Source organism: Saccopteryx leptura, chromosome 3 (assembly GCF_036850995.1).
Source record: "Saccopteryx leptura isolate mSacLep1 chromosome 3, mSacLep1_pri_phased_curated, whole genome shotgun sequence".
In the NCBI taxonomy this organism is placed as follows: Eukaryota; Metazoa; Chordata; class Mammalia; order Chiroptera; family Emballonuridae; genus Saccopteryx; species Saccopteryx leptura.
Genome location: NC_089505.1, coordinates 204,790,461 through 204,812,822, shown reverse-complemented (window position 1 = coordinate 204,812,822; position 22,362 = coordinate 204,790,461). Strand labels below are relative to the sequence as shown.

At 43.2% G+C, this 22,362-nt stretch overlaps 2 protein-coding genes across 4 annotated transcripts in view; one reads left to right on the top strand and one right to left on the bottom strand.

Moving 5' to 3' along the window:
* Window positions 1-21: 21 nt before the first annotated feature.
* On the top strand, window positions 22-6,212 carry RPL31 (ribosomal protein L31). Its single transcript, XM_066377220.1, has 5 exons — window positions 22-135; window positions 463-569; window positions 4,830-4,955; window positions 5,940-6,052; window positions 6,143-6,212. Exons 2-5 carry the CDS (start codon window positions 463-465, stop codon window positions 6,172-6,174), a joined length of 378 nt encoding a protein of 125 aa, XP_066233317.1. The 5' UTR covers window positions 22-135; the 3' UTR covers window positions 6,175-6,212.
* Window positions 6,213-6,787: 575 nt separating this feature from the next.
* The window catches only part of TBC1D8 (TBC1 domain family member 8), a 180,867-nt gene continuing 165,292 nt past the window's right edge, over window positions 6,788-22,362 (bottom strand). Inside the window, exons 16-20 of one of the 3 annotated variants that reach the window (XM_066377211.1) lie at window positions 13,836-14,076; window positions 13,244-13,309; window positions 10,678-10,767; window positions 10,252-10,349; window positions 6,788-8,067 (exon numbers count right to left, since the gene is read on the bottom strand). In XM_066377211.1, coding sequence (XP_066233308.1) covers window positions 7,594-8,067; window positions 10,252-10,349; window positions 10,678-10,767; window positions 13,244-13,309; window positions 13,836-14,076 — 969 coding nt within the window. In that variant the 3' untranslated portion in view covers window positions 6,788-7,593. The other 2 variants (XM_066377212.1, XM_066377213.1) reach the window with 2 other exon arrangements.

Here is a 22,362-nt window from a genome sequence, read left to right as displayed (position 1 = left end):
AGGGACGCGCGCCAATGACGCCACAGTCGCGCCTCTTGCGTCACCCGCCTCCAGGCGACCCGGAAGTTGTGTAATACTGTTTTCTCTCTCCCACAATACCTCGCGCTTCCTTCTTTCCAACTTGGCCCCGACAAAGTGAGTATGGGCCGTGGGTTTTGGTCTCAGGAATCTGTTTCCATCCTCGCCTGTGATTGCATTGACTGGGATAGCGGCGCTTTTCCTGAGCTTAGCAGAGACTCCGCGTCCCAAGAAACGGGAATTTGCCTTGCGCTTAAGAGCTCGCGTAGCCTGGGAGGGAAAATGGCTTAGGGGCTCCAGGCCCTGGCGTTTCCGGGATGGGGGCACCTGAGGGGCGCGGATACTGGAGCGGTGGGACGGGCGGCCCCGTGAGGCCGTGCGGGAGGGAAGGTTAGGCTTGTGCGTGGCCCCTCTGCTCAGAGCCTCCTTGTCGCCTGGGTTTAGATGGCTCCCGCAAAGAAGGGTGGCGAAAAGAAAAAGGGCCGTTCTGCCATCAACGAGGTAGTGACCAGAGAGTACACCATCAACATCCACAAGCGCATCCACGGCGTGTGAGTATGCTGGTGGGGCCTTGGGACTCCGGTCTGGTTATCCCTGAGGTCCGTCGGGGATTGAAAGCTGGGGCTGCAGCATTTGCACGTCTTTCAAAGCTCTGGTCTGTATTCCGTGGACCATGTTTGCCGTTATAGGGTATAAGTGTAATGCTCGGAAGTAATGATTGGAATCGTAAGGTGGAATATTAAGGTTTCTGGGAGAGCCGACTGGAGAAAGGAGGGTAAAGCCATTCCACTCAGTGCTTGGAATTAAAGTAAATGGACTTGGGCAGGCGACAGGGTAAACGGTGTGTATGCGAGGGAAAGCGAAGCTGGATGTCTCTAGACTAGACTTTCAACCAGTTAACCAAAACAGTCCCTGTCCGTGCCAGAATGTGAACACCTCGATGGGGTTATTTTAGTTCTCTGACCCACAGAACCGTATTTCTCCATGTATAAGACGCACCTTAATTTGGGGGCTCGAAATTTGAAAGAAAAAAAGTATTACATAAGGTTATTTAACTCAAGTTTAATTCATCATAAAATACATATAATTTCTCATCACTGAAAACTCCCATCCATTAGCTTGTCCTCATCTGTGTCTGGTGACGAATCCTTGTCTTCAACAATGAGCGCAAAAATCACAAAAAAGTGGGAAATGCAAGTAAAAAAATTTACAACCACTGTATAAGACACACCCACTTTTAGACCCCAAACTTTTTTTGAAAAGTGCGTCTCGTACATAGGGAAGTACTGTAGATACGTTCTATTGGTTGAGTCGTAATATCAGAAGTGAAACTGCTAGAGACAGGAAAAGGGTGTATTGATGGAGTTAATGGGGCTAAATTTGTAATGAGGATACATGAGTTATGGGTTTGATGTATGAAAATGGGAGTAATTTTGAATGTTCTTTTTTTCCTGGGGTTTTTGTTTTTGTTTTTTTGGTGACAGAGGGACAAGGACAGACCGAAGGGAGAGAGATGAGAAGCATCATTTCTTCGTTGTGACACCTTAGTTCATTGATTGCTTTTTCATATGGGCCTTGACTGGGGGGCTACAGCAGAGTGAGTGACCTCTTGCTCAAGCCAGCGACCCTGCACTCAAGCTGGTGAGCCTTGCTCAACCCAACTGAACCCATGCTCAAGCCGACGACCTCAAGAGTTTCAAACCTGGGTCCTACGCATCCCAGTCCAGTGCTTTATCCACTGCGCCATTGCCTGGTCAGGCTGGAGTGTTTTTAATAGCAAGCGTTGTAGGGCAAAATAGTCTATTCAGGCACCAGTCTGAAGCAAAATTTCTTGCACTTGACTGGGTAGTCTGTCCTGGGGAGAACTCATTTTCCAAATGATTCAAATGTGCAGTGTCCACATTGGGCCTAGCTGTTCAGCACTGCATTCCCAACCAGAGGTTGGTCATGTGTGAGCCAGAGGGTGTCATGTGCATTGTCATTTGGGGCCTAGGGAGGGGGGGGTCTCTGAGAGGGCTTCTGGGTCAAAAATCCAGTGCCTTTTTGTGCATTACTGCTTTACTGAGTAACCACACTCCCTTCCTGCCACCCCTTTGGGGCATGCCTTTATTCACTTTGGACTTCATTCATGTCAAGCTCTTGCATATTAGGCCATGTCGGGCTCTGCGTATTTAGCAGAGAACCAAAAGATCCTACCATCCTAGTTTACATATGAGAAGTTAGACAAGTATTAGATATGAAACAGTAAAATGTGCAAAGTGAAAAATAACAGTAAAAGGGGAGTTGTAAAAGCCATGCCAGTAATAGGACATTTGAAAAGTGTGTGGGCCGTTAAAGGTGGGCAAGTTTTCAGGCATTTTGTGTTGTTACAAAAGCCGTACATGGGGACCTACATGGTACTAAACTCTGATCCTTTTCATTCCTTCTTGAATGGCTGCAATCGACAATTCATTTTTTTTGTAGAAATAAATGCTTTATTTGTATTACTTTCAAAGATTTCACAGTGCTGTATTTTTTCTGTCTCGCTGCTCCTTCTTAGTCTTCTTCATTGGTTCCTCCTCACAATCCATCCTCTTAATGTTGGGGAGTCCCAGGATTCAATTCCTCTTTTCTAGGTGTTTAAGTAGACATTTCATACTTTATATGGCCCCAAAGAAAACTCCTGGTGTCCATCTTCAACCCTAACCTTCCTGTTTTTCTTGTGGCCTTCTCTATCTCAGTTATTGGCAAGTGGATGTATCTTGTTGGCTCTGCCTTTCAGTCTAACCCACTGTAATGGTCCCTTCGCCGGCTTTCTCGTTTGAATGGTTAGTTTGCCTGACAGGTGGTGATGCAGTGGTAGAGCAGTGACCTGGACTGCTGAGGTCCCAAGTTCGAAAACCCGAGGTGGCCAGCTTGAGTGCAGGATAATTGACTTGACTCCATGGTTGCTGACTTGAGCCAAGGAGTCACTGACTCAGCTGGAGCCTCCCACCCCCAGTCAAGGCACTTAGGAGAAGCAATCAATGAACAACTAAAGTGCTGCAACTGTGAGTTGATGCTTCTCCCTTGTTTTTGTCTCTCTCACGTGCATATGTGTGCTAAAAAGAAAAATTGGTTAGTGTGCAGCTAGCTCCAAGCACTTGATCCTCAAATTCTCCATTGGACCCCCATCTTACTCAGATCAGAATCCAAAGTACTTTCTATGAACCCACGTGAACCAGCCACTTATTTTCTTAATCATACTAGGTATGTACCCAATTCTGGGTAGCTATTTGGTTTTATTTTTACTCACATACCCCTTGCTTGAATGCTTTTTCACACATATCAAAATGGCTGCCCTCATTTTCAGTTGTGTGTGTGTGACAGAGAGGGACAGATAGGGACAGAGACAGGAAGGGAAAGAGATGAGAAGCATCTTTTGTTCGTTGTGGCACCTTAGTTGTTCATTGATTGCTTTCTCATATGTGCCTTGACGGAAGGGGGGGGGGGGTTACAGCAGACCAAGTGACCCGTGCTCAAGCCGGCAACCTTGGGGGTTTCAAGCCTGGACCCTCCGCATCCCAGTCCAATGCTCTATTCACTGTGCCATCGCCAGGTTAGGCTCATCATCAGTTCTTAACTCTCTTATCTCCTTGGCCATTTTATTCAAACCAGCAATCTGCTTCCCTAATGCTCCTTATCTCTTCCCTGGTTTATTTTTTTGTCTTGACACCATCTGGTGTACTATGGGAGTGTTGCCTCCATAATCTGAAGGGGGGGAATTTTCTTATACCCATTGATGTTATTTCTAGCACCTTTTATTTCTAGATGTAAGGTTTTCAAAGGAATGACATGAGCCTGCTTACTTGCTAGAAATAACCAGGAGGTTGGTGAGAGTAGAACAGGGAGCAGGGAAGATATGTGGGGTGGGTGTAGTGTCAGGTCTTTTGTGGGTCTTGGGATGTTTTTGAGCAGAATTAAGTCACTCTAGCAGGCTCCATTTGTTACTTTCATCGGAGTCCATAAAGTTTGCCTTATCTGACAAGTATAAAGCATCTATTATGTGCCAGGCACTGTGGATTGGGTTACAGAGGTGAATCATTGACAGAGCCCTTTTTAACATGTACATTTTGGGGTGTTTGGGACACCTCTTTAGCTCTTGACTAAGAACTGCTCACTCTGCCCCACTTGTTATGGCCTTCACTTATGCAAATGTTTGACCATTTCTACCTGTAGTAAAGTTTTGTTTTTATCACATTTTTAAGTGAAAGCATGAAATTCAAATGGCTTTATGCATCCTTATCTGAACAGCACATTAATGGTATTTAGCTCACAGGAATTACTGACAGTGTCTGACACATACCAAGAACTCCCTAGAATTAGGTGTTGTCACACCTCTATTCTACTCACAGACCAAGTTAATGCACTTCTAAATTAGTATTGAATGGTCTCCAAAAACATGCCATGTCTTAAGATGAGACGAATCTAGTTATATTTTGACCTGGGGGGTGCTTACTGTATTTATATAGTGTAGTGTTGTAGGCTTTATGTTCAGGCGTATTCTAATATCAGTCTTTGGTTATATTTTCGACAACTAGTATTTAGTTAGAGTTTATTAACAGTACTTAAGGATCATATGCAGAGCTGTATCCTACATCATTGAAAGTGGATTGTGTGTCTTTCTCCCAAGTGTACTAGTTGCTGGGCATTAAAATGCTCGTGGAAAAAAGGATTGGTCCTGCCTTGTTAAAGTTTAGTTTAGATTTCTTGTATGAAAATAGAACATAGTAGGTATTTCGTTTGATTTTTTACTCCTTTAATTCATTTATTTACCTGTGTTTGAATCTAAGGGGTTTCAAGAAGCGTGCTCCTCGTGCGCTCAAAGAGATCCGGAAATTTGCCATGAAGGAGATGGGAACACCAGATGTGCGCATTGACACCAGGCTCAACAAAGCTGTCTGGGCCAAAGGAATAAGGTACTAAAGTTTATCTGTGTTATAAGATGAACCTTTAAAATTACACCAGCTTAACCAGCTCACTCTGCACTGTTTATGTAAATTCAGTGATTAGCTAATGCATATAGAAGTCTTTTAAAAAAGTATGACAGTAACTCCAAGGGTGTGGTGACATCTGCAGAAAAGCCCTTTGACCTGGTGTTTGCTATGAGACCCAAGTGGTGAAGGAGCTGGCAGTGTAAGGGTCAGGCAGGAGTGCTGCACAGAGGATGTGATGGGTGCTGGGAACTGGCTGATGAAAGTGGAGTCAAACAAGTGACTGGAAGAACAGTGGATGGTGATGAAGAGTTAGGCAGAGAGCAGATCATGTGGGATCTTGTAGGTCATGGTGAAGAATTTGGATTTATCTCTAGAAACCATATGGTTTTCAACCACAGGCAGTTTTACCTACCCTCCCCAGGCATGTTTGGTTGTCACTGCGGGGAGTGACTGCAGGCCAAAATTGTGATAAACAACATCCTAGAATGCACAAGGTAGCCCCCACAACAAAGAGCCCTGCTTGTAAGCAGGAGAGTGGTGTTTGCTGTGAGGAACAGTGGGAGGTGCTGGACTGGACATGGGACCAGCTAAGGGCAGTGGCACAGGTATGGGCTAAGCGATCATGAGAGAGTAGAGTGGGGCAGCATGTGGTATCTGGCTGGTATTTCAACACTGAGGTTGGATGGGATGGCAGAGAAGGACCTGAGATCCAGTCTTGCAGTGGGCCAGCACTGAGTGTTGCAGTAGAAATGTGTCTTACGGGAGCTACCCATAGTGATGACCTCTTGTAGATAAGGGAGGAGTGGTGCCATAGAGGCCGAGAGTAGTCCCAAGTTTCGGGACACGACATCCTCAGACCAATAAAAGGAGAAAGTACGACCCACTGATGCTGCGGAGGTTGAGTGAGATGAGAGGACTATAGGCATAAGGTAGGGCACTGAGTTTACCAGTCCTTTCTTTTTAAAGGAATGTCCCATACCGGATCCGGGTGCGCTTGTCCAGAAAACGTAATGAGGATGAAGATTCGCCAAACAAGCTCTATACATTAGTCACCTATGTACCTGTCACCACTTTCAAAAGTAAGTTTTACCCCATTCCACAAAGCTGTCTTAACAGATCAGAAGGACAATGTAATGTGTGGATATGACTGCCTGTCTCTTCTTTTGCAGATCTACAGACAGTTAATGTGGATGAGAATTAATTGCTGATTGTCAAATAAAGTGATAAAACTGCCTTGGAGGTTTGCTTTTCTGTTTTTAGTAGCAATGTGACTTGTTTGTGTATGTTAAGAATCATTGGGAAAGCTTTTCCTTATGCCTGTGTCCCTTCCTCAAGCCCCGGAAGTTTCTGAATATTTGGACAAGGCTTAAGCAGGTTTTTAAAAGTGATTTTTGAAGTGTGGCCCGACTTTAGAACAACTATCGAGGTAGTGGGGACATTGGAAGTGTAATGTTAGTGCTTTTACATGCATGTTTTGTTAATTCTAAGATATATTTTCCAGAAACTAGAATATAGACCGCAGTTGCCATTGGCCTCTTTTAATTTTTAACAAACTAAAATGATGCAACTGATAGTGTCTTAGTTTTGATGAAATATATTTGATAGTATATCTTTAAGTGTCAGCCTATGTTTCTATTGTATAATTGTCAAGAGGTATAAAATTGTCTTCTAAATTAATTGATGTTTTGATGGGATAACCAGGTATGTTTAATTTATATATATATATATATATATAGTTAACATTACCTCATTTGTAATGGCCCCATGAGGTATTTTTTAGTCCCACTTTACGTGGAGCTATAGCTCAGAGGTAAAGCTTATACAATCCAAAACCTGCTAAATTCAGCATGAAAGCACAGAGTTAAGGGGATTATGTTACCTTACTATTTACACCACTATAAGAGGTCACTTCTGAAGCCCTGTTGGTGGTGGTAGTGCACAGTTACTAACATTGAGGACTAGTCACTAAAAACACAACTTGAGGGGGAGGGGACATCTCCAGTTTAACTGTGCACTGGCACAGTCCAGACCATAGACACTCAGTGTAAGGTATAATCAAGGCCAAAGTCAGTACAAAAAATTCTTTATTAAAAAATTGGGAGGCCAACATTGAAAAGCATAGTTTGTATACATTTTTGTAAGGGCAAAAGTGAATACAATCAAATATATTAAAATGGTTTCAATTACCAGCATTGAAACAAAACTTGTGCCCGCCCCCCCCAAAAAAAAAACAAACAAAAAATGGGCCCAATGCAACTGCATAGACATTGGCTCTTAGACCTTGAAAGGGAACTTGATTCTGGACCTCCCATTACCCTTGTGAAAAGTGAGAGCTCGAGCATCTTGTCTCCGGATTAGCATGATACGTAGGACTCTGGTGTTCTAAGAAAAAAATCACAGTAGAAGTACCTGTTTCAGCAAATCTGATGGAAGTGAAACTGGTAATTCTCTTAATGAATAAATATTACTGTTTTAGGTTTCTCTGGCCACAACTGGGGTGGTCAGGTTGCTTACCAGATATTCAATTTGTGGAGCATACTCAAGATGAAGCAGCCTGAAATATGGATGTATGGGCTGACAACCCATGAAACTGTGGTCCTGGCTTTACTATGGCAGAGACTCAACTCCTCAGCAGATTGCTCTTTTGCCTGAGTTCAGGCTGTGATTGGCTGCTCATTTCAAAAGTTTTGAGACTGTACTGATTGATCTTGGCATTTTCAAGTCTGGATTTAATGTCCAGTGGTTTTTCGAAAAAGTTTACTAATGACTGTTCAGTCAGAAGTGAGGCTAAAATATGTTCAAGGGAGACGGTCCAGTCCCCTTCTGCCTCTTCAGGAAATGCCTGGGAGTCCTGGGAAATTATTCCTGTGTCACTGTCCACAAACACAGAGTCCTGCTCTGGAGAAGGAGCTGAAGCCAGCAGCTCCCCCTCACCTTCCTGGGAGCAGCTCCCAGAGCTACTGCTCTGCTGCCCCACCTCTCCAATCTGCAACAGCAGAGTGGTGACTGTGGCAATGGCTTGATACAGATTGTTTTCTTCTGGGTCTTCGTGGAACATACTGAACAAAGTTTTACAAAACTGGATAAATTCTCTCTGTAACGAAAGAAAATTTTATTTTATATATATGGCATCATAACCGGAATGGAAGTATGCTTTTTCTTTTTAACTTAGTACTTAGAGAAAACTACTTAATATTTTTTGAGGCAGAATATAAGAAAAGGTAGCCTGACCAGGCAGTGGTGCAGTGGATAGAGTGTCTGACTGGTATGCAGAGGACCCAGGTTCAAAACCCCGAGGTCACCAACCTGAGTGCGGGCTCATCTGTTTTGAGCAAGGGGTCACTCGCTCTGCTGTAGCCCCCCCGGTCAATGCACATATGAGAAAACAAAGTGCTGCAACAAAGAATTGATACTTCTCATCATTCTCCCTTTCAATCTGTCTGTTCCTATCTGTCCCTCTCTCTGTCTCTGTCACGGAAAAAAAGACAAGGTAGTCTCTGGCCTTTGACTCCAGGGAATTTCAGCACACTTAGAAGTGTGCTGTTTGTCTATACCAGGGGTAGTCAACCTTTTTATACCTACCACCCACTTTTGTATCTCCTGTTAGTAAAATTTTCTAACCACCCATCGGTTGCACAGTAATGGTGATTTATAAAGTAGGGAAGTAACTTTACTTTATAAAATTTATAAAGCAGAGTTACAGCAAGTTAAAGCATATAATAATAACTACTTACCAAGTACTTTATGTCAGATTTTTGCTAAGTTTGGCAGAGTAAATCTTGATAAAACAACTTACTATAGTTAAATCTTTTTATTTATACTTTGGTTGCTCCGCTACCACCCACCATGAAAGCTGGAACGCCCACTAATGGGCGGTAGGCATCAGGTTGACTACCACTGGTCTATACAGTAACTACTAAGAAATATGTGCATATCTTTAACCCAGCAAGTCATTTAGAGCAATCAATGCATACAAAAGCTAAGGTTTGTAATAGCAGAAAATATTTTTAAAAACCCTGGCCAGTTTGTTCAGTGGTAGAGCATCAACCTGGTATGTGGATGTCCCAGGTTTGATTCCTGGTCAGGACACACAGGAGAAGCACCCATCTGTTTCTCCACCCCTCCCCTTCACTTTTCTCTTTCTCCCTCCCTCTCCTGCAGCCATGGCTCAATTGGAGTAAGTTGGCCCCAGGTACTGAGGATGGCTCCATGGCCTCCACCTCAGGCACTAAGAAGAGCTCAGTTGCTGAGCAACAGTAACACCCCAGATGGGCAGAGCAACCATCCCCCCCCCCCAGTAGGCTTGCCCAGTGGATCCTGGTCGGGGTGCATGGCCAGAGTCTGTCTATCTCTCTGCCTCTCACTGAATTTAAAAAAAGGAAAAATTTGGAAGCAGCTTCAATATTATGACTAAAATAAGGCCTGCTCATCTGGTGGGAAGACCGCGTGCAACAACAAAAAGGGTGTAAAATAAGGGCAGTGGACTGAAGCGGAATGATTTAGGAGAAATATCCATGATTATTTTAACATGAACTAAAGCCAGGTTTTGAAGCAGCCTAGTAATGCTGACAGCTGGGTGATGAGATTTAAATTATTTTTTTAATTGAGGTATAAACTGACCTGCAATATTGAGATTTAACTATCCAAGGAGTAAAGGGAAAATTTGAAAGGAACTTCCCCTACAGAGTACAGCAATACTTCTCAAATTTGAGATAATGAATCCCAAAAGATGGGTATGTGTTAGCACCAAAAAGATGTGGATCCTAGAATGAAGGATTCTTTTCAGCTTGAAGTCTGCTTTTCCCAAACACTGGGAGGAACCATTTTCAAATAAAAATAAATTAACCTACCACCACCCTATGGCACAGACACCTCTTCTGGAGATGACACAGGTTTTGGAGACTTGTAAATAGTCTTATTATTATATATAATCAATGATTTTTAGGCAACTAGAAGTAGACTGATTTTTAAGGGAAGAGAACTGTATCGACAGTGCCCCCTATATGTTATCACTAGGGAATAAATTCATCACAACGTAGGTAAATGAATATAATAGAAAAACGCTTCAAAGACATGAAGCAGCCTCCTGTTTTAAGATGCTTTGACTATCTCAATGGACCACTTTTTAAGTATTTCTCATTATGTTTAGTTCCCAGAAGTGACAAGGTCCTTTGATTATAGCTTTGGAGGTAAAGGGGCCCAGCTTCACTTTCAAGCTGACTTCTGAACAAAGCATTTCGCAAAGTAGTTCATTCTTTACACAAAATAAAGTCCATACCTGGCTCATTTGGGGCAACTCAGCCTCAGTTTTATTTTTTTCTTTGGCTAAATCCTTAATCATCTGCTTTAGTTGTTTCTGATAATCAGTTGCATCCCCTAAGACAAAGGAAACACAATACATACTTCAGTCTAAATCAGTAAAAGCCACATACATGGAAGGGGATAGTGAGGCAATGAGGAACACAGATGATATGGGAGGGACAGTTTGCATTACAACTGATCACAAATGGGGCACACAGCTGGGAGACTACAAGAGGACCCCTGAAACATGAAGCAAAAGGAATAAGCATGGTAGGGTTACAGGACAGTCACCCAGTAGGTACACTGTGACTGCCAAGTTCTGGCTCTGCTAAGTCTCAGGCAGGGAGTAGATACGTCTAAGAGCCGCAGTCTTGCTCTTGACAGGAGGTAACCAGGTACACACCATTTGATTTACCAAAAACTAGGGGTCTTGATGTCGACAACAGAGGGTTCTTCAGTGGTGACTGGCTGTCTTGGTCATTTTCAGTGAATGCTTTAAAAAAAGATGAAATTGAACAATTTTATCTTAACCAAAACCAAAACATTTTATGTAAGAAAGACAAGGCTAAGCCAGCAGCCCCGCAACCTGTGGGCTGCATCCTTAGTAGGGTCTATGAACCCAGGTGTACACTACACCAAGCAATGTCTGGGTACACAAGCGTAAAGAAGCATCTTTTCGGCCCTGGCCGGTTGGCTCAGCGGTAGAGCGTCGGCCTGGCATGCGGGGGACCCGGGTTCGATTCCTGGCCAGGGCACATAGGAGAAGCGCCCATTTGCTTCTCCACCCCCCTCCCCTCCTTCCTCTCTGTCTTCCCCTCTCGCAGCTGCAGCCCAGCCGGGGCTCCATTGGAGCAGGGATGGCCCGGGTGCTGGGGATGGCTCCTTGGCCTCTGCCCCAGGCGCTAGAGTGGCTCTGGTCGCGGCAGAGCAACGCCCCGGAGGGGCAGAGCATCGCCCCTGGTGGGCGTGCCGGGTGGATCCCGGTCGGGCGCATGCGGGAGTCTGTCTGACTGTCGCTCCCCGTTTCCAGCTTCAGAAAAATACACACACAAAAAAAAAAAAAAAAAAGAAGCATCTTTTCCTGGATGTATGTAGATACTGTTGTAATTAAAGATAAACCAATTGATAGGACCAGGCCAATACTGGCCTAGAAAAATATATGTAATAAAATCCATTTTGTTTAAATATATGTAAGTTTAAAAATATGTATATACTACACAAACATTTTTATAAACACCAAATCTTTGGATAGGATAATAGGTAACTTTTAAACTTCGTTATCATTCTATAATAGAGCAAACACTGCTATACTACATAATTTCTAACAAAAATTGAAAAAAGCTTTACTGAATTCAAAACATTTAATTATGAGTTTTGAAATTCACAAAAATACAATTATATTGGAACCCTAATGTACAGGTGGTGGAAATTTAAAACATTAAAGCCATTTTGGAAAAGTCTGGCAGTTCCTCAAAAAGTTAAATTACTGTCCAGCCCAGAAATTCCACTAGGGAAATGACGTGTCAACTCAAAAACTTGTACACCAGTATTTGCAGCAGCCTTGTTCTGAAAAGCCAAGAAGTGGAAACAAACCCCAACTATTCCTCAGCTGATGAACATAAATTATGACATGCACACCAACTGGAGTATCAAGTTTAGCCATAACAGGGAATGAAGCACTGATACGTGCTACAACAGTGAAAGCAGCCAGGCAAGAAAGAACACATGTATTCCATGATTCCCTTTATACAAGTATCAAGAGGAAACAAATCTACAAACAGGAAACAGGAGGAAATGGCTGGATTGGGGACAATGCTAAAAGGCATGGGCTTTCTCTTTGGGATAATGAAAATGTTCTAAAATTGTGATGATGGTTACATAACTAAAAATACTAAAAGTTATTGGATTTTATGCTTTGAATTAAATTTATAAAGGGGATTAAGATGTATCCTCATTTTAAAAGTTGAAGTTTATGGAGGTGGGGAGGGAGAAAGAGGGTGAAATGGGAATGGAAAGAGACTTTGCATGGGGCATGATGCAGTGGGTGTAGAGGGTGTTATATTGAGACACTTGAAACCATGTCAACATAAAAGGTTCAAATTAATAAAGTTTTAAACCGGTTGAAGTTTACTAGTAAGACATTCACTAAGAATAAATCAGACACAACTCAGTTGTGATTGCACAAATATCCACAAGATGTCACCAAAGTCTTGAGTAAGCTACGCTCTTTCCTTGAAAGGTAGGTTTGCTTTTTTATTTTGTTTTGTTTCTATAATAGATATTAAGTGATTCTCTTCCCTAACTTTGCCCAAAACAAATTCTACACAGCATGTGTGAGAAGCCACTCAGAAACTGAATAGTAGGGAAATTAAAAACACTGGATGGTACTTGGGGCAGTCATGATGGAAATACGTTTCCTAGATAATAGCCACTGAGATGTCAACAGGATATGGGGTTCCCTACCCTCACTAGAGCTGGCTGTATCAAACAGAGGAAACATGTATGCAGGTTACTCTAACAAAGTGCTCTAACAGAAGAACCAATTCACACAAATGTCATAGGAGCATAGAGAGGAAAAATTATTTCAAGCAGTGGGTGAGTGTTCAGGAAGTAGGCAGTTAAAGTATAAACAGTGATAAGGAACTAGAAAGGCCAACCAAACAGCAGTACTTCCCAACCCCTCCAGTCCTGGCACACAGAAAACACAGCAAGGACTGTACCCTAGGGTCCAATGATTTGAAGGAGAGAGGGGGAGGGGGAGAGAAACAGAGAAGAGGGAGTTAGGGGGAGAGAGAAGCAGAGAGAAAGAAGCATCAACTTATTGTTTCACTTAGTTCCATTTAGTTGTGTGCTCAATGATTACTTCTTGTATGTGCCCTGACCCTCAGCGTTTGGTGCACCAGGACAACACTATCCACTAAGCCACTCGGCCAGGGCCAGTGCCTAATTTTTTACTCAGAATTTCTTACCTGGAGGAATATGAAGCCTATATAACAGTTTAATTTTCTCATTCATTTCTCCATGATACATAATATCTGCCAGAAAGAGAGAGAGAGTCAATGAAAATGGTTAAAGTATACTTTACATGACAAAGTCACTGGAAAGAGAACTTAGTAAGGTCAACGCTTGTTGACCCAACACTTCCTTTCCCTACTCCCAGACATACTGCATTTGCAATGAAAACATGACAATAGGTAGTGATGGTGTCCACTGAGCTACAAGATAACTTCATGAATTTTGTATGGCCTCATACCTTTTGAAAGATTTTAATTTTGTATGTAAGTGTTAAGAACTTGGTTTCTAACAAGCCACCACCACACCCTGGGCACCAAGGAGAATAAGGTCAATGACCTTGTATGCCGAGAGCCTGAGCCCCCGCCCCTTAAGGAAGCATAAAAACAGTCACATGAGGACTCTTCAGAGTGATTTTTAAAATCACAAACTCATGTCAGGCCAATCACTAGTACATTTCATCATCTGGATCTAACTGCTACATAATCCACTTTGTATTGTATTCATAACTTGCATCCCAGATCAACCCACTGCAATAAACAGTCATACCAAGACAGCTCACAAATGCTTTGAATTCGATTAGATGGTCCATGTTGTCATCCAGAAGCCTGAACGTCCTTTCAGCAAGGATCTTTGTGTGAACTCCACAGGTCCATGGCGAGACAAGCTGAAACAGGTGTGTAAACTGCCGGGCATCTATGCGGTACTGTTCTGCATAGGGCCTGCTGGGGTCATGGCGTGAGGCCAAAGGCCTGGGTTGTTCCCAGTAACAGCTCATCATGTGTTCTCTCTTGAAACAAGAGAGAGGGATCGTGGGAGATGGCAGCACACCTCACAGCCCAAGCTAACAGAACCTCGAATGGTTTACTTTGCCCTGTAAAATTATCATGTACTGAATAAGCAACATTATAACACAAATGAAAAAAATTAAATTACAATCTCACCCTTCTAATCAGATGTAAAAGTGTTTCCTTATTACTACATGAATATGTAATTTTGACACCTCTTTTTCTTAGAGTATTTTTTCATTGTAGCAAATAGCAAATACACTGCTCACAAAAATAAGGGGATATTTTCAAAATGAATAAATAAGCATTTGATTTTTTTATTAAGCAACAACATCAGAAAAGCAAAGGACAAATCAAAGTTGTTTGATTATGCAAATGAGATATGCAAAACCAACTTTTATTTCATTGGTGAAAATGCACTGTACAAAAGGCTGAAAGTACTGGAGTATCTGCACAGTCCCTGATCTTTAAAGTGCGCATCCTACAATTTCCCAGCCCTCGCAATGCCCTTGCAACATGATTTGCCTGAATGCGAAGTCTGGAGAGCCATGGGATGTCTTGAAGCTGGTCAAACACAGAGGACAGTGACAACAGCACCTGGAACATCCCAAAGCATGATTAGCAGACTGTGGAATCACTTTCAAGAGACTAGCACAGTACAAAGAAGACGAGGGCAGGGTCACTCATCTGTCACAATGGCAAGAGACTGCTACTTGACCTTATTGGCAAGAAGGAATAGGTGCAGCAATGCAACAGAGCTCTGGGGACAGTTTCTTGCTGCCACTGGATGACAGATATGCACCCAGACAGTACAAAATCGGCTCCATCATGTTGGACTGCATGCCTGGCGACCAATGGTATGCATTCCATTATCTGCTGAACACCGAACACCACAGAACCTGTAGAAGGTGGCTTGATGAGCATCGTTGTTAGACCTATGATGAGTGGTCAACTGTTCTCATCTCTGATGAGTCACGGTTCAGTCTGCAGCCTGACAATCATCCTGCCCTGATCTGGTGTGAACAAGGAACATGGGAAAAGCCACATTTCATGTGAGAAAGGGACTCCTTTGGTGGTGGTGGAATCATGGTGAGGGCTGGCATCAGCAGTGGTGGTTGTACCAACTTCCACGTCATCAGAAACGGATCTCTAACTACTGTCAGATATCGAGATAAGGCCCTGCACCCTACAGTGGAACCCTATGCTGGAGCAGTTAGAAACAACTTCCTTTTCATGGACAATAATGCAAGTCCCCACTGTGCGCATCTCATCAACATGCTTCAGAGGCAGTAATCAAATGGATGGACTGGCCTTCACATTCTTCAGACCTGAATCCCATTGAACATGCTTGGGATGCACTGGGAAGACGTCTGGCAAACCATCCAATGCCTCCCACCACAATTCTTGACCTGGAGGTTGCCCTGGAGCAAGAGTGGCAGAGGATCCCACAAGAACTGCTGGACAGTCTGATCCTGTCCTGCCCTATCACTGTCAGTGTGTTTTGGCAGTCTTGGGTGACCATACACCCTACTGAACAGTCAATGTCTGGCATTCTTGTCCAGTTTAACATGCTCCTGTTCATCCCCACCAATATGTCACTTGCTACTCAATCACAATAATTGAATTTGCATCTATTTGCATAATCAAACAACTTTCTTTGACTTGTTTCCTTTTCTGATGTTCTTGTTTAATAAAAAAAAATCAAATGCTTTTTATTATCATTCATATTCAATTTGAAATATCCCCTTATTTTTCTGAGCAATATATATAACTAAATTTACCATTTTAACCATTTCTTAAATGTACAGTCAGGTGCCCGAGTTTTAATAATAGATGACATACAATTTTTATTCTGGTATATTCTCTTAAAGTCATATTTGAAAATCAAAATGTACTAGCCAAAGCTATAGGTACAAAGAAACTAGCAACACTGGTTCCCTGTCAAAAGGAAAAATGAGGGTAGGAACCCAAATGTTGGTGTGAGGTCGGCTGGCAATGGGGAAAGGTCACATGAGAACCAGGTCCAGGGACTTTGGCCAAAACCACCCACACCTATGACCACCAAAAGGAACGGCCCAGGACCATTTTGAAAAAAATCTGTCAGCCAATGAATTTTCACCACGACATATCAACCTGCCACCACCCTACTGACGCTATAATAAATTACCCCCGGGCGAGGGGAGCTGTGTGACTTCCCTGGCCTCCGTCTTGCGGACCAGTGAACCTCACCCAGGATGCACTCTAAATAAAGCTTTTGCTTGTCCACATTTGGTGGCTATGTCCTTTCTTCTTCATCAGGAAATACCTTACATTAGGTGCCAAAACCTGGGAGGAGCTTGAGTCCACGAGGACCACTCCTCTCCTCTTTCCTCCTGAGGAAAAACAGGACCTCCGACCTCACACCCACTTCAGCACATAGTGCGGTAAGTCCCCTGCCTCCAGCCTCCCCTCAGTTCTTTCTGCCTCCGAGACTCCCTGTCCATAATCGCAGCTGTGTCAGGGACCTCCTACCCATTCTAAGTGCTTTTGTGCCCATGGAGATATCCCAGACACTTCCACTCTGATTGTCCGGTGGCCAGAGAACGAGTTGCGGGACACCAATTCTCATCTCTGATCACTCCGAGGCTGGGGGCAGCCATGGGGGCACAGGAATCTAAACCTGGCTCAAAAACACTCCTGGGGTGCCTTATCCGGAATCTCTCAAACATTGACCCCTCCCTAAAGAAGAAGAAACTGATCTTCTCCACTGTGGCTGGGCCACAGTACCCATTAGACAATCAAACCAGGTGGCCTCCTAAAGGAACTTTTGACTTTAACAGCCTCACTGATTTACAGAACTATTGCCAGAAAACTGGGAAATGGTCAGAGATCCCTCACATTCAGGACTTCTGGTATATGCGCTCCCATCCTAATCTCTGTGCCTCCTGCTCTATGGTGCAGGTCCTTTTAGCCACAGAAACCTCAGCTAAACCCTCCATTCCTGATCTTTCCTCCTTCACCAACCCCCCTGAGGAACTCTTTTCCTTATTTTCCTTCCCCTTGCACAGTGCCATTACTGCACATCCCGTCCAAATCTCTTCCTAAAACTTCTTCTGTATCCTGCTCTGGTGTCTCTACATAAACCCCCAGAATGCTACTTTACAACATTTGGGGACTCTTCTGGGATGCCGGTGTTCCATGTCACCGAATAGACACCCAGATCGGCTGGTCTCTCCAGGAGGTTGCCTGACCCTGCTGGAATCTCAAGGAGAGGTGCCACCTGAGACGTTCCAGGGCTCCTGTTTTCCTATGGGTTTCGGACAACTCCTCAGCAGACACCTCCGGTCCCCAAATTCAATAATTCAGCAGAGAAATCAAGAAGGTAAGTAAAGCAACTCTTTTACTTTATTTAATTCTTGCTTTTTGTCTGTTCTGAATTCTAGCTTTTCCGTTTGTTCTAGTCAATAGTTCTAGTCAATTTAGAACTATTGCATGGGGACCAGATGTGGTCTTACCCATGCAATAGGCTCTCCAAGACCAAGATGTCAATGGAGAGTTTTGGGTCCTGCCTCAGGCTTTTCTGGGACACATTTGTTTGTACTCTCGGAAGGAGACTTGAGTGGGGACTGAGTTAATCAGTCCTATCTCGGACTTCCAAAGATACCTTTGTGTTTGTCGAGATCTCATTCTTTGCTTTTAATGTTTCTGTCTAAAACCTCTGAGTGATTGGTGTGTGAGTGAGGATCTCTGATGCCTGAGCCTAAGTTCCAAAGGGACACAGCTGGGCAAGCACCTGAGGGCCCCTGACAGGGAACCGCTTTCTTTATCTGTTGAACTGTGTGCCTAAAAGTCAAGTGTAAATGTAAAATAGTAAATTGTCTGTTTTGTAAGTTCTCTGTCAGGAAAATCTCTGGTGTAATTTTAATTGGAATAAATAAAGTGCACTCATTTAAATTTCTTGATTTGTGTGATTATATGTGAAGTCTTTGTTTAATGTCTAAATGTGTCTGTTTTTAAAGCCTGAATTAAGTTCTTGCATGCAAAAATTGGAAATTTCTGGTTTAAAACCAGAGGGCAAAATCCAAGGGAAGTTCTAAGGTTCTGAACCTTGAAGACTGATAGGGCCAAGGCGGGTGTTGGGTCCCCTCCAAGTTTCCCCTCCCCTTCTCTAGTTCTTTCGTGTGGCATAGTTGTTGTCTGACATGGAAGGAATGGGGTTCATGGGAGAGACCCACTGCTTTAGCCACAATGGTGGAAAATTGTAAGAGGGGGTTCTCAGGGAATTGCAGGATTGCTGTGTCCCTGAGAAAACTGAAAACCTCATGTGAGCTAGAGTAGCCCACTGTTAGGAAGGTGAATTTGTGAAATTTGTATTTTTTTTGGTTTGCTACTTTTGTTGTGGTAAATGGCAGTAGGCAGCTGCTTGGAGCAGGGCACTTGGTTGCAGGTGATGGATTGAATTGCATTCCTGCTTGGGAGGGGCCATTGTTTTGCTAATGGCTGCACAAAAAACGGCGGAAAAATATAAAATAAAATAAAATAAAATAAAATAAAATAAAATGAGCAGGCTCCTCTCACAGAGCTCCCAGCACCTGCTCCCCCTTCTGGCACCTGAAATCCCAGGCACCCTGACCAATTCCCTTATATTGACTTCATAGTGTAAAGCACTGTGGGCCAAGAACAGGGTTAGCATCTTTTTTGCCAGCTGGGTAGTTACGAAATAGTGAGTGCATTTTTACTGTTCCTTATTTTACTCAGTAAATCAGTGGTTCATTGAGGACAGTAGTTTACAATCCTCTTATTATAAATTGTACTAAAATTGTACTAATGATAAGGCATATAAAATTGTATAGTCTGCCAAATCCAAAGACTTCCTTTTTGTACTAAGGATCCCTTGGTCCATGTTAGAAAAGTATTTATTATTTCAAGAGCCTTTTGTTAATTCTCCTTTATATTTGCTATTTCATAGCCCTGTGATGTTGAAATCTTGGTTTAAATATTAGAAAATAATTTAAATCCTTTTTTCCCAAGTAACCTATAGAATTAGAAAACTCAGAATTCCCTTTATCAGGGAAACCTCAAGCCCTAACAGGACTGTTAGAATCTGTACTGTACCTATGCTGCCACACTTAAGACAATCGAGACCACCTCAAGAAAATGTTTCTGGTTGCCTAGCTTAAATGAAATTCTAGCACCCAAATAAGTAAGAAAATTTTGGACACTTTTCACCAATTTCTGTTAGCCAGAATCAAAGAAGATATGGAGACAGTCAACATCAGCTATAGAAATTAGAAAGGAAATGTATTGTAAGGTAGCATCATCAGCTGCTAAAAAAAATGAATAAAACTAAGCATTTCAGAAGGGACATTACTCCTCTCTCAATCATATAACTCTGGCCCCTAAGATGGTTGGTTAGTCAAAGACAAGTAAGATTCCTGAAGGCAGGAACAACCTAAGACAGGCAACAGTTGAAGACGGGCCATTAGGAGAAGGCTTAAGAACTAACACAGGTGAGGCTCAAACCCTCACCCCAACAATGCAGGAGCCTGCTCCCCTGAAATAGTGGCTTGCATCCATTATCCAGGTCAACAAAACAGGGGGACTCCACCCCAGCTTCCCTATTCATCAGCTGAGGGGGCACTTACTGGGCCAAGATTGGCAAATCGGCTTCACTCACATGCCCCCTCACAAAAAAATCTGTTATCTCTTAACTTTTGTTGATACCTTTTCAGGGTGGATAGAAGCCTTTCCTACCTCTCGAGAAATGACAGACACTGTTGCTTCCATTCTCATAGAAAACTTCATCCCGCGGTTTGGACTGCTGACTACCATCCAGTCAGACAACAGCCCAGCCTTCACTGCCCAAATAGTCCACCTCTCTCAACATTACCTGGAGACTCCACATACCCTATCACCCTCAATCGTCAGGTAAGGTGGAAAGGGCATCCTAAATTAGGGTCAACTAACCAAACTTTCCATCAAGACCAGACTTTCCTGGCCAAACCTCCTCCCCCTAGCACTTACCAGAATCAGAGCAACCTCACAAAACCCCACTGGACTCAGCCCCTTTTATAGTAGACCATTCCTAATCAATCACAACTTACCTGTCAACACCCTCCTCTTGCCACATACCTCCTCTTTCTGTATTTACTCCGCCATCTTCTCAGGGAACATGCAGACTGGACCCTTCCTCCCATAGGGGGTCCAGATGAAGCACATCCAACGGTCCCCCTCCAGCCAGGAGACAGGATTCTTCTGAGGGAGCTCCAGCCCAGCTCCCTACAGCCCAGGTGGATGGGACCCCATATGGTAATATTGACTACTCCTACTGCAGCCAAGTTCCTAGGGAAAACACCTTGGTACTATGTCTCTCGCCTCAAGCTTGCCCCCATGCAGGACCGCTGGCAGTCAGAACCATTGGGCCCCACCCATCTTTGGCTCACCAAAAAATTGGGCCCTGCAGATCCTCCTGTTGCTCCTGTCCCTCCCACCAGGAACCTGCTGCCAGAGTGAACTAAAGCAGGGAGCAATGCTGTTACTATATCAATGAGACTGGCCTGCTGGAAGAAAACATCAACGTCTTCAACCATCTGCAAGAGAAACTGCACAAGAATCTCTCCTACAACCCGCTTAACTCCTGGTAGCAGTCACCCATCCTAACCTGGGTTGCCCCTCTCCTAGGTTCTCTTCTAATTATCAGCATATTTCTCATGTTTGCTCCTCTTTTTCTTAGATTCTTACAGACCCACATCTGCGAGGTTTCTCAAGTCACGGTCAACCAAATGCTCCTACAACCATATACACGACTTCCCTCAGAGCCACATCCTTCCAACCTCCCTTCCCCACAAAGCCCCTAACCAGCAGGAAGTAGCCAGATGAATAGCAGCGCCCCTATCTAACATAAAAGGTCGGAATGTGAGGTCGGTTGCTAATGGGGGAAGGTCACATGAGGAACCAGATCCAGGGATTTTGGCCGAAACCACCCACACCCATGACCGCCAAAAGAAATGGCTCAATGGAAAAGAACAGAGAACCCAGAAATAAACCCACAGCTCTATGGACAACTGATATTTGACAAAGGAGGTAAGAGCATACAATGGAGTAAAGACAGCTTCTTTAATAAATGGTGTTGGGAAAATTGGACAGCTGCCTGCAAAAAAATGAAACTAGACTATCAACTTACACCATTCACAAAAATAAACTCAAAATGGATAAAAGACTTAAATGTAAGCCGTGAAACCATAAGCATCTTAAAGAAAACAAAGGCAGTAAGCTCTCCGACATCTCTCACAGCAACATATTTGCTGATTTATCTCCACGGGCAAGTGAAATAAAAGACAGGATAAACAAATGGGACTATATCAAACTAAAAAGCTTTTGCACAGCTAAAGACAATAAGAACAGAATAAAAAGACAAACTACACAATGGGAGAACATATTTGACAATATGTCTGATAAGGGGTTAATAACCAAAATTTATAAAGAACTTGTAAATCTCAACACCAGAAAGACAAACAATCCAATCAAAAAATGGGCAAAAGAAATGAATAGACACTTCTCCAAAGAGGACATCCAGATGGCCAATAGGCATATGAAAAAATGCTCAACATCACTAATCATTAGAGAAATGCAAATTAAAACCACAATGAGATATCACCTCACACCAGTCAGAATGGTGCTCACTAACAAAACAACACAGAATAAGTGCTGGCGAGGATGTGGAGAAAAGGGAACCCTCCTGCACTGCTGGTGGGAATGCAGACTGGTGCAGCCTCTGTGGAAAACAGTATGGAGATTCCTCAAAAAATTAAAATTCAAACTGCCTTTTGACCCAGCTATCCCACTTTTAGGAATATACCCTAAGAACACCATAGCACTGTTTGAAAAGAAGAAATGCACCCCCAAGTTTATGGCAGCATTGTTCACAATAGCAAGGATCTGGAAACAGCCCAAGTGTCCATCAGTGGACTAGTGGATTAAAAAGCTTTGGTACATATATACTATGGAATACTACTCAGTCATAAGAAATGATGACATTGGATCATTTACAACAACATGGATGGACCTTGATAACATTATACTGAGTGAAATATGTAAATCAGAAAAAAACTAAGAACTATATGATTCCATACATAGATGGGACATAAAAATGAGACTCAGAGACATGGACAAGAATGTGATGGTAATGGGGGGAGGGGGGCTTAGGAAGGAGAGAGGGGGTGGGGAGGGGAGGGGCACAAAGAAAACCAGATAGAATGTGACAGAAGACAATTTGACTTTGGGTGAGGGGTATGCAACATAATCAAATG

Coding starts and splice junctions, on each gene's coding strand:
- RPL31 (XM_066377220.1), top strand. CDS start 463: ATGGCTCCCGCAAAGAAGGGTGGCGAAAAGAAAAAGGGCCGTTCTGCC. Junction 570..4,829: donor CACAAGCGCATCCACGGCGT/GTGAGTATGCTG, acceptor TTTGAATCTAAG/GGGTTTCAAGAAGCGTGCTC. Junction 6,053..6,142: donor ACCTGTCACCACTTTCAAAA/GTAAGTTTTACC, acceptor CTTCTTTTGCAG/ATCTACAGACAGTTAATGTG.